Below are 12,046 nucleotides of genomic sequence, written 5' to 3' on the forward strand. Positions count from 1 at the left end.
GCCCGCCCCTTCCGCCCTCTGGGGCGGGGCTAAGAGCGGCTTGCCCCGGAAGTCCGGAACTGAGCCGGAAATTAAGCGCCGCTGGGCGCTACTCCTCCCTCCTTCGGCGCGCGACAGCGTCCTGGTTTTCCGCGCCCCAATTTGGATGTTCACTCCCAACTCTTACGAGGTACTGTGTCCCCACCCCATTTCCCCAGCCCAATTTCAGCTGCAAATTACTGCAGAACCTGAACCGAGGAAAGGAACCTATTTCCCGCTCCGGTCTGCCCCTCTCCGGACCCGGCGAGGCCCAGGTGAGGTTCTCGCCCGCTTTCCAGCCTCACCTTCCACACTCCCCTGCCCGTCCCCCGGGGTTCCTCCGCCGCCCGACCATGGCCCAGAAGCCGAAGGTAGACCCCCATGTCGGCCGGCTGGGATACCTGCAGGCGCTGGTCACGGAATTCCAGGCGACCGAGAGCCAAGGTGAGAGCGGCAGGGTGGGGAGCAGGGTACCAGGCAGGGGTCTGGCCGCGATCGCCGCCCCGGACCTGGCTCCAGTGCCGCTTTTCCACTGCAGACGCCAAGGAGCAAGTACTGGCCAACCTCGCCAACTTCGCCTATGACCCCAGTAACTACCAGTATCTGCGGCAGCTGCAGGTCCTGGACTTATTCCTCGATTCACTGTCGGAGGAGAATGAGACCCTGGTGGAGTTTGCTATTGGTAAGGATGGGGCCGCTCTCCTAGATACCTGATGGGCTGTAATGAGATAATGAGTTAGAAGTGGGTTGTTGGGAAAGGAATCTCTTAGGCAGTCGCTCAGCTGCGAAGGCAGACTTTCGCGATGTCTGTGCCGCCTCCGCGGTTCACACGTTGTCCAGGTCACGGCTCGCTTGAATCAGGTTTGGAACTCTTTCTTAGGACCCCCTCTGCCTGTCTAGCTTCCCTCCCGCTTAGAGGTGAGATCGAAAATGAGGGAATGGTTTGAAGCCCCATTGGAGGGAAAAATGTTGAGTGCCCTTTTTAAACATCTTTGACTTAATATTTTAACATCGGGACTTCCCTGGCGGTCCAGTGGTTAAGTCTCCGTGCTTCCACTGCAGGGGGCACGGGTTCAATCCCTGGATGGGGAACTAAGATCCCACATGCCGTGGGGAACAGCCAAAAAAAGTTTTACCATCAAGAGAAGTAGCGGTGACTTGGAATGGCTTGTGACTCCTGTAGTTGTTATGGTCTAAGACCTACTGAATTATTCACTGGGCAGATATTTATTGGACGTATATTGTGCGAGCAAGGTATTGTTCTAGATGTTGGAGAGATGGCGAACAAGTTGGGCAAAGGGTCTTTGCCCTCAAGGAATTTACATTCTAGTAGGGGGAGACAGATGGTTGACAAACAAGAAAGCTGAGGCTCTGAAGAAAATAAACAGGGTGATGAGAGAGAGCAAGGGGAGGGAGGGGCTACTTCTTGTTTGGCCATCATGGGAAGGCACAACGTGGGCAAAGACTCTAGCAGAGCTTCCCTGGTGGCGCAGTGGTTGAGAGTCCGGGGACACGGGTTCGTGCCCCGGTCCGGGAAGATCCCACGTGCCGCGGAGCGGCTGGGCCCGTGAGCCATGGCCGCTGAGCCTGTGCTCCGCAATGGGAGAGGCCACAACAGTGAGAGGCCCGCGTACCGCAAGAAAAAAAAAAAAAAAAAAAGACTCTAGAGCAGGAGGAGCCAGAAGGAACGCTGATGTGGCACCATTGTGTTGAGTGAAGCAGAGAGTGGTACTAAGTGAGGTTATAGAGAGCTCACGGCACCAGAGTTTACAGGGATTCAGGTCTCGGCATTGGGAAAGAGTTTGGAGTTTATTCTGAAGGCAAACCAACATTGTTTTTTCAGCATGCATCTTTAAAAAAGAACATTTCTCTACATAGTGAATCTTATCTACATAGAGAATGAACTTAATAATTCCATTATCACCAAATACCCAGTTAGGCCAACTTCTCTAATAGGTCCCAAAAGGACATTTTGTTGTTGTTGTTTTGTATAAACCAGGATCCAGTCCAGGATTCATGCACTTAATCTGGTTCTTACGTTCCTTAGATCTCAATCTCTCTCTTTTTAAATAAACTTTGTATTTTAGAACAGTTTTAGAAAAATTGCAAAGATAGTACAGAGTTCCCATATATGCCACACCTAGTTTCCTCATTGTTGTCGTCTTACATTAGTATGGTACGTTTGTTACAATTAATAAACCAATATCGATGCATTATTATTAACTCAGGTCCATACTCTATTCAGATTTGTTTAGTTTTTCCCTAATAATCCTTTTACTCCTCCAGGATTCCATCCAAGATACTGTGTTACATTTAGTTGTCATGTCTCCTTAGGCTCCTCTGGATTGTGCCAGTTTCTTAGACTTTCCCTTTTTTCTGGATGACCTTGGCAGTTTTGAGGAGTACTGGTCAGGTATTTTGTAGGTTTTCCGTCAGTTGGGGGTTGTCTGATATTTTTCTCATGATTAGAGTGGGCTATGGGTTTTGGGGAGGATGACCACAGAGGTAAACGGTAAAAGGCCATTTTCATTTACATCATATCAAGGGCATATGCTATCAACATGACTTATCACTGTTGATATTAACCTTGATCACCTGGATGAAGTAGTGTTTGTCAGGTTTCTCCACTATAAAGTCACTCTTTTTATTTATTTATTTATTTATTGGCCATACCTTGTGGCATGTGGGATCTTAGTGCCCTGACCAGGGATTGAACCCATGCCCCCTGCATTGGAAGCATGGAGTCTTAACCACTGGACCGCCAGGGAAGTCCCTGAAGTTACTCTTTATCCTCCCCCTTCCCCCCTTTCCATATGGTGCTGTTTGGAAGGAAATCACAGCATCAATTATCTTATATCTTTTTTTAATATAAATTTATTTATTTTTGACTTCTTTTGGGTCTTCGTTGCTGCACGCGGGCTTTCTCTAGTTGCGGTGACGGGGGCTACTCTTCGTTGTGGTGCGCGGGCTTCTCACTGCAGTGACTTCTCTTGTTGCGGAGCATGGCCTCTAGGCACGTGGGCTTCAGTAGTTGTGGCACGTGGGCTCAGTAGTTGTGGCTCGTGGGCTCTAGAGCTCAGGCTCAGTAGCTGTGGCCCACGGGCTTAGTTGCTCTGCGGCATGTGGGATCTTCCAGGACCAGGGCTCGAACCTGTGTCCCTTGCAGTGGCAGGCGGATTCTCAACCACTGCCCCACCAGGGAAGCCCATCTTATATCTCTTTTAATCATTAATAGACTCTTTTTTCCTAACACTAATTGTTGAAGGATCCAGACCAGCTCTGCAGAACGTCTCACCTTCTGAATTGTCTAGTTGCCTCTTTATGGTGTCATTTCATTTGTTCCTGTAACTGCTTTATTTCCTGTAACTTAGAAATTAGATTGAAAACTTTTCTAGAATCAAGTAACACACTTTTTTTTTTTTCCTGAATACATCCTGGGCAAATGTGATTTAAATTTTTGAAAGGCCATCCAGGTCTGCCTCTAATTTGTGGTATCTGGGACTCCTCTTACTACGACAGGCCTCACACATGTGTGGACATCCCAGCTTCACTCACAGCCCCACAAACACTTGCCTGGTGGCCACTCATTGGACTTCGGCGTGTGCACACAAACAGCGGGGTTCACCGCCGGGAGTCAGGATGCAGGAAAGAGGCCCATGCAGCTGGGGGAGCAGGTTTAGGAACTGGAGCTCTGGGTATGGGGGAAGAGGGATGGGCTTTGGGCAGGCTCCCTGGACTCTTCAACCTATGGAGAGGGCCAGAGTGAGGCCCTCGAAACCTGGGCTGGGGGCAGGAGCCCCGGTTGCCCAGGTCTAAGGGTGGGAATAGCTCATGTCTCTGCCCCTCTGGAAGATTATTATGCTGAATAAATATCGTGAAAAATTGGTCACTTTAAGATTTTCTCCAGTGTTAGTACTCCATCTCCTCCCTTTTTGGAACTCTGCTCCCCAGCTTCTGCCGCCTGAGTGGTGACAGTGACCCCTGCAGAAGCCCGTGGCTAGGCCTCCACCTGAGAGTGATACAGCTCCTTCAACTCAAGCTCTTGACTCTGGAGAAACCTTTGCTGAAAAGAGCAGTCACCCGGGCAAGTTTTACAGGATCAGGAAGCAACTTTCCCGAGGCAGGAACACTCTTGAGTTCCTGGCCCACTGAGCTGGGAGCTTTGCCAGAGATCAGGGCTGGGCCTGGGTTCTTGCCCTCCTGGGCAGCTTCCCAGAGTGGGTGACCAAGCCCTGGACCTGGAGTCCACAGTCCCCACTTCTCCACTTTGTAGCCAGTCTTTGTGGATGAGTCCTGTCCCTTCACTGAGCCTCATTTCCTCACCTGAGCCTCGTCTGCCTCGCAGGACTGTTGCGGGGAGCGGAGCGTGTGCGCGTGTCTGTCTCCGTGAAGGTATCGATACTTTGTCTAGAATTGTTGGTATCATCACCAGTTTTACTTTTCACAGCCACTGTTTCCTTCTCTTTTTCTTCTCCTTCCCAATGTCCCCAATCCCCAGAGCAGCAGCTTTCTTAGCATTGAATCCCTCCGTGGGATCCTCTGGAGATTAAAATCCTCTCGTATTTATTGCGCATAACTTAAAAGGAGAGTCCCAGTGGTGCTTAGAAGCCGATTTTGTTACTCTTGCTGTTTCCTCTTCTGTTAACGTCTGTGCTGCTAAATGGGAAACACTGTCGGTGCTTATTCTGTGCTGGGCTTTGTAGCTTTGAATCTTTTGTCTCTGATGGCAGATCTGAGATGGTGAATCTCCATGAGATCAGAGTGCCTTGCTTACCTTTGTTACGTCTTGAATGCCCAGGCCTTTTGGCCTGGGACGAGGATGGGGCCGGGGAATGTGCGCAGTCCCGGACATGACTTCGTGCTGCAGCCCTGAGTGCGTTTGGTTCTGGAATAACTGCCGGGTTAGATGGCCCATGGCCATGGTTTGGCAGAACCAAAACCAATGTTGGTTTGTTGGCAAGGAATATAGAGAGTTTGGTAAGAGTGGGGCTTTGGGGTCAGGCAGGCCTGGGTTCAAGTCCTCACTCCCCGACTTAACTCTGGGCATGTGATTTCCCTTCTCCCATCATCGGTCAGGTGGGGGAGGATCGGTACCTGCCTCACAGAGTTGTTGAGAGAAGTAAATGAGATAAAGTGCCTGCAGCTGCAAGGTCCCCTAGGTAGCCAGACCCCTTTGAGGATAAACAGTTCCCGAGTCTCCCAGAGAGGTGAGGTAGGATGGGATAGTGTCTAATCACCCAGCTGTTCCAGGGATTCGGCCCTTCTGGAAAAGCATCGTTGAATGATAGGAAAAGGTATGAAAGTTGATCTTTATCCTCACAGTGGTGTCCGGGCAGTAGTAGGAGGAAGTACCACGGGGAGACAGGCACTGGTCAGGCCTGAGCCACCCTCATTTGGGATGGGGGATAGGAAGCGGGTGAATTATCAGGAACCAGATAAAAAGCCAGCATCTCAGTAAATACTTGAATGAGCGAGAGAATTCAGAGCTCATGCCCCAAATAAAAACTCTGGCAGGCTTTGGCATTAATTTGGGAGTGTTGGACTGAAGCACCATTGGTTGATTCTCTGGTGTCTTATATGCTGTGTGTGCACACCTGCACCATTCTAGATGGTGTATGGAGATGTAAAGGAACCAGGAGATAATTCTCTGCTTCCATGAAAACTGGCTGAATCCTAGTATGTCACGGAATACTCAGGCAGTTTTGTTACTACAACAGTAATGCAAGTAGGTGGCCTCCCACGATTCAGGTTAAATCGCTTTCATCTGTTCTATTTCATGCAATACCTGTAGCTGCCACCAGATGGTGGTGGTGTACTGAAAAAGGCTGGTAGATGGATGACTCCTGAGCCGCCTCTCTTTGGAAAAATAGGATTTAGTAAAATTGAAGATAGGCATGCCGCGTGACCCAGCAGTTACAATCATAGGGTTAGGTACATGCACGTCCAGACACATGCAAAAATGTCACCAGCAGTATTGTCTGTAACAGTCCTAAACTGGAAACAGTCAACAGTGGAATGAATTATCAATATTGTCGATATTCATACTGCTTAGCAAGGTAAATGAACAATCTACAGCTCCTTGCAATTATCTTAAAAACATAACGTTAGGGCTTCCCTGGTGGCGCAGTGGTTGAGAGTCCGCCTGCCGATGCAAGGGACACGGGTTCGTGCCCCGGTCTGGGAGATCCCACATGCCGCGGAGCGGCTGGGCCCGTGAGCCATGGCCGCTGAGCCTGCGCGTCCGAAGCCTGTGCTCCGCACCGGGAGAGGCCACAACAGTGAGAGGCCCGCATACCACCAAAAAAAAAAAAAACATAACGTTAAGCAAATGATGCTAGACACATAATAATATGTACAGTGTGATTCCATTTCTATAAAGTCCAAAAAGAGGCAGAACTGAATTATAGTATTTAGGGGTGTGTGTGTAGTAAAATTTTTTTTATTAAAAATTTAAAAGGTCCTGCTATTAATTTAAAATTATTTTATTGCATTGTTACACGTCAGGAAGAGGATCATCTCTGAGAAGGGGAGAGAATTGAATCAGGAAAGAACATGCAGAGGCTTCTGGACTGATGACAGTGTTTCAGTCTTTGACCTCAGTGCTGGTTACATGAGCACTTGCTTTCTCATTGTTAAACTCTACCTGTATGTGCCAGCCCTTTCTCTGTGTGTGGGTTGAAGATATGCCCTGTGCCAGCCTCCGAGGCTATAAACAGGTGCGTGCTTGGTCCATATCTACTGTGTGCCAGGGAGGGGTCTTACATTATTTAATTCTCTCTTCCTGTTTTACTGATAAAGAAACCTAGGCTTAGAGAGATGGAGTTGCTTGCTCTGCTCACCTGAGTCCCCTGGGGCATTCCTGGGATTCTAGCTAGATCTGCCCACCACAGAGCCCTCGCTCCATCCTCCGTACTCTCGGGTTCCCGTGTACCTCCTCTCACTGATCATTTAGTGTCCTGGGGTCACACATCTTTCTGCTTAAAAAGAAATTCCTCAGCTATCCATTTGTTACAGGAAAGAGGTGAATTCAAGGTCCTCACCCCACTGCTCCCTTCCACACCAGCTGGGAAGGCTGGCTCCAGGCCCCTGTGCCCTCCCTCCCCAACTGGCAGAGACCAATCCCCCTTCCTCTCAGTTCTAGGCAGAAGCAGGGTGTGCGTGTGTGTTTTATTAATTTATGTGAATACATAATTGACTCACATGGTACAGAATTCAAAAGGGTAGGTAATAAACAGTAACTCGGTCTGTAGCCTTTTCTGGAGGCAACCATTGTTACTAGTTTCTTGTGTATTCTCCCAGAGATATTTTAGGGATTGATAAACAAATACGTATATATTTGTTTGTATACTATGTATACCTTTTTGCATATCCTACACATGTTGAAGTATACTGTATCTATATATATATTTTTTTTTAACTTAGCACCATGTCTTGGCACACCTGCAGTGTCAGCCCATAAAGAGCTGCCTGATTCTTTGTAACTGCTGCATGATGTCCACTGCATGAAGGGACTAACATTTAGCCGGCCCCTGAGGGGGGCCATTTAGGGTTGTTTCCATTTTGCTGTCATGAGCAGTGTGACAGTGGGTACCCTTATTTGTATGTCATTTCTCACTTGTGGGAGTGTACCTGTAGGATAAAATTTTAGAACTGAAATACAGGTCAGAAGTGCGAAAAACCATGATTTTTTAAAATTTAATTTGTTTTTTTTAACTTATACAAAACATATCTGTTTAAGTCAAAACTGTATTACGAGTATGGTCTCACTACCATTCCTGTCCCTTCCACCCTGTTCCCCCCTCATATGAAACCAGCAAGTGTGGGCGTATACATATATGTATATTCGTCTCTCACCTTCTTACGTATAATAGTAGCTTTCTCTATATGCTGTTCTGTCCCTTGAATGTCTGTCCTGAAATTTCAGAGAGAACCATCTTCAAGATACTGAAGTAAAACCCAAGAACAAATAGCCCCCAGTGAGGATTTTGACCTGGGATTGACCACGGCCAGCCCAGTACCCTGGGGCGGGCGGGTCGTCGGGCGGGTCCTCAGCTGTAACGGTCTTGAGCCACTGTCTCCAAGGACTTGCCCAGCCCTCTCAGGCACCAGGTGCTGGCTAAGCACTTGGCAGCATGACCTCATTTAATCCCCAGGACAATACTTAGACCCTCCTGTCCCTTCCAGCACCATTGCCCTCCTTGCTTTGTGACCTGAGATCCCCTACCTGCCCTCTCTGAGCCGCCAGCTTTCTCATCCCAGACTGCACTAGGGTTTTCTCTTTTGTCTCTCCCGGGGGTTCCTGTGGCTCCCCACACCTAGAAGGGCCCTGCCTTTGCCTCTTTTTCTCTTTATCTTGCCAGGTTTGTCCAAAATATGTTCATCCGCCAGTCAGAACTTGTTCTCCTTTTTGTCTGGTAACCAGTTTTTAGATTGCAGCAGGATCGGCATACAGTGAAATGCACGTAGCTTAAGTGCCAGTCTGATGAATTTTTAAATTCATTAAGCTGTATGTACATCAATATAACCAGCACTTAAGTCAAGATACAGAATGTTTTCATCTCCCCAGAAAGGTCCCTCGTACCCTCTGCCAGTTAGTGTCTTCCACCCTGAGGTAACCATTATTCTAACCTCTATCCCCATGGATCAGTTTCGCCTGTTCTTGACCTTCATGTAAGAGGAATCCTACAGGATATAGTATCTGGTTTCTTTCACTCAGCATAATGTTTCTGAGATTCATCCAAATTGTTACAGTATCAGTAGTTCACGTCTTTATATGAATAGGCCACAATTTGTTCATCCATTCACCCGCTGATGGAGATTTGAGCTGTTTCTGGTTTGGAACCTTTATGAATAAAGCTGTTATGATAATTTTTGTACAAGTTTTCTTGTATACATAGGTACTCATTTCTCTCGGGTAGGTTCCTTGTATACATATGTGCTCATTTTTCTCAGACAGATTTGGGTAGGAGTGGAATTGCTGAGTCGTAGGGTAGATGGATGTTTAACTGTGTTAGAAGCTGCCAACTAGCTTTCCACCGTCATCACGATGTGTTACACTCCTCACCGCCAGCATATCAGAGTTCCGGTGCTGCTCCCTCCCTGCCAACACTTAGTATCATCAGTCTTTTTTTGTTTTAGCCATTATGATAGGTGTGTAGTGGCCTCTTATTGTGTGTTTTTTTTTTTTTTTTTTTTGCGGTACGCGGGCCTCTCACTGTTGTGGCCTCTCCCATTGTGGAGCACAGGCTCCAGATGTGCAGCCCCAGCAGCCATGGCTCACGGGCCCAGCTGCTCCGCGGCACGTGGGATCCTCCCAGACCGGGGCATGAACCCACGTCCCCTGCATCGGCAGGCGGACTCGCAACCACTGCGCCACCAGGGAAGCCCTCTTATTGTGGTTTTAATTCTCATTTCTCTGATAAGGAATGTTGAGCACATTTTCATATATTGACCCTTTTGTGCAGAGTTTATCGAAGTCTTTTGCTCACTGTTTTTATTGTGTTGTTCATCTTTTATTGATAGGAATGCTTTATATATTCTGGATATGAGTCCTCTGTCAGAATCTATGAATATTTTCTTCTTTTGCTTTTTTACTTTTTCTTTTTTTCTTCTTTGGTATGAAGAAAAGAAGTGAAGGTGGTGAGGGGAGGGCCTCTTGGGGAGAGGGACTGATTAGGGTGGTCATGGAAGGCTCTTAGAAGAGGTGACGTCTTTTATTTATTTATTTTTGGCTGCATTGGGTCTTCGTTGCTGCGCGTGGGCTTTCTCTAGTTGTGGCGAGCGGGGGCTCCTCTTCGTTGCAGTGCGCGGGCTTCTCATCGCAGTGGCTTCTCTTGTTGCGGAGCACGGGCTCTAGGCGCGCGGGCTCAGCAGTTGTGCCACAGCATTTCTACTTGCCCCTGCTCCTGGCTGAGCCTGGCATCTGCCCGTGGTAGGATTAGTTGTCCTTATGGTTTCTGAAGGGACACCCTTTCCCACGGGAGTAGCAAAGGGCTCCCTATCTTCTGGGACTTTGGTCAAGTTACTCAACAGCCTCAGGTTCTTTCCCTTAAATGGGGGTGGTGGTAACTCTTCGTGGGGTTCAGTCACGTTCCCAGCATGTGTCCAGCGAGAATCCTCAGTTGCAGGCTCCGGAAATACAGAGGTAAATTACTACCCTGTGGTGCCCAGTGATGGGGGGACAGACAGCAAGTAAAGAAGGTAGTCGGCAGGATGACCCCAGGCTGTGCTAAGGGCTCCACTGGGGTGAATGGGTGCTGAGGTGGACACTGGGAGGGACCTCTCCATCAGTGCCTCAGTCCGTCTCCTGCTGCCCATCTTCCTCGGTTCAGGAGCACCACTCGGCCTCTTCCGTCCCTCAGCACTGCAGATGTCCAAGGTGCACAGGGTCCCAGGGAGCCAGTCCATCCAGCCTCCCGACCCTCTGCAGTGCAGCCCTTTTCCCTGCTCACTGCTTTAAAATCCTTCCAGCAAACATTTGCGGAGCGCCCCCTGTGCCAGAAACCCAGGAAGTCTTGGGAATAAGACAGCCTAGGTCTTTTTTTTTTAATTAATTAATTAATTAGGCTTGCAGCACGGGGGCTCTTCGTTTTCGCGTGCGGGGTCTTTAGTTACGGTGTGTGGGCTCTTAGTTGCAGCATGTGGGATCTAGTTCCCTGACCAGGCATCAAACTCAGGCCCCCTGCATTGGGAACGTGGAGTCTTAACCACTGGACCACCAGGGAAATCCCAAGACAGCCTAGGTGTTGACCTCATGGCACAGTAGCTTCTAGCGGGGCTCAGCAGTCAGTGAGCAAGAAAATTCCACGAAGGTTTCTCAGAGTTCTAAGCATATGAAGACGGTGAGACAGGTGATGAGGGACGTTCCTGGGTGTGGCAGGCAGCGGCTAATGGGGTACTCCAGGGAAACCACACTGGCCACGGAGCAGTGACGTGCTGGTTACTAGCAAGAGGGTGGCACCATGCAAAGATCCCAGAAGGATCTTTGCAGTGGGAAGTCCTTGGAGGCTGAATGGGTAAAATGTTTCCCTACCCAGGTACTGCTAGGGAAGGGGTGGCTGTACCTACCTGGAGTAGGCGGAGATCTTTGCCAGGCCTGCGCCACTTCCCTGCACCTGTCCCCTCTTGCTGGGAAAGAGGTCCTAGTTGGGTTTTGCCGGGCGTGTGGGGAGGTCCCCCCTTTGCTTGTTTCTAGAGATGCTGGGGAAGTGGGTGGGCTGTAACTCACTCCTGATTGGACACTCAGTACTGGTCGGCCATGTTATGCAAATGAGCTAGAAGTTCGTTCTCTACTTGGAGTAGGAACCTAAGGGTGAGGGTGCCCTGATGGCAGGAAGCTCACTCAGGACCCACGAAAATCAGCTTCCCACATCTAGTGATTTAGGCCTGACGGGAGAGAATGAGGGGTCTGGGCATCTTACCTGAGCAGTGGTTCTTAGATCCAGAACCACGGGTCTCTCACTCTGTCCTTTTCTTTTGTCCCCCAGGTTCCTAGCAATAGTGATGTGGGAATGATGCTGAAATGCTTTAAACTCTCAATTATGCTGTTTCCATAAAATGGTGGACTGAACAGCTATTAAATGATGCCATGATTGTAGATTTATTGGCGTGGAGAAATGTTCACAGGACATGGTTAAATGAAAACAGCTGGCTTACAAAACGAGTATCACGTTGTTATTAAATATTTATATGTAGTCACATATTTAAAAATTGTGGGATGAAAAACATGTTAAATGGGTGGTAGGATTAAGATGGTTTATATTTTGACTTCTAATATTTTTGACAGCTTTATTGAGGTATAATTGGCACATAATAAGCTTTACATACTTAAAGAGTATAACTTGATAAGTATTGACATGTGTACACCTGTGAAACCATCACCTTACCTATATTTCTTAATTCTTCTAAAGTGATGATACACTGTGGGTTTTATGTTTTCTACTTAAAAAAAAAAAAAAAGGAAAGCCTATCAGTCATTGAGCTGGCTGAACCAGGAGGGAAAGGGATCAGTGCCCACTTCCAGAAGGTT

At 48.2% G+C, this 12,046-nt stretch overlaps 1 protein-coding gene across 6 annotated transcripts in view; it reads left to right on the forward strand.

Moving 5' to 3' along the window:
- Window positions 1-12,046, forward strand: part of ARMC7 (armadillo repeat containing 7) — a 22,042-nt gene continuing 9,996 nt past the window's right edge. Inside the window, exons 1-3 of one of the 6 annotated variants that reach the window (XM_060291299.2) lie at window positions 10-462; window positions 557-700; window positions 11,505-11,981. In XM_060291299.2, coding sequence (XP_060147282.1) covers window positions 372-462; window positions 557-700; window positions 11,505-11,512 — 243 coding nt within the window. In that variant the 5' untranslated portion in view covers window positions 10-371 and the 3' untranslated portion in view covers window positions 11,513-11,981. Of the gene's footprint in view, window positions 463-556; window positions 701-11,504; window positions 11,982-12,046 lie in introns of those variants that run through there. The other 5 variants (XM_030837614.3, XM_060291297.2, XM_060291296.2 and 2 more) reach the window with 5 other exon arrangements.

The sequence above is a fragment of the Globicephala melas genome, chromosome 20, assembly GCF_963455315.2.
Source record: "Globicephala melas chromosome 20, mGloMel1.2, whole genome shotgun sequence".
In the NCBI taxonomy this organism is placed as follows: domain Eukaryota; kingdom Metazoa; phylum Chordata; class Mammalia; order Artiodactyla; family Delphinidae; genus Globicephala; species Globicephala melas.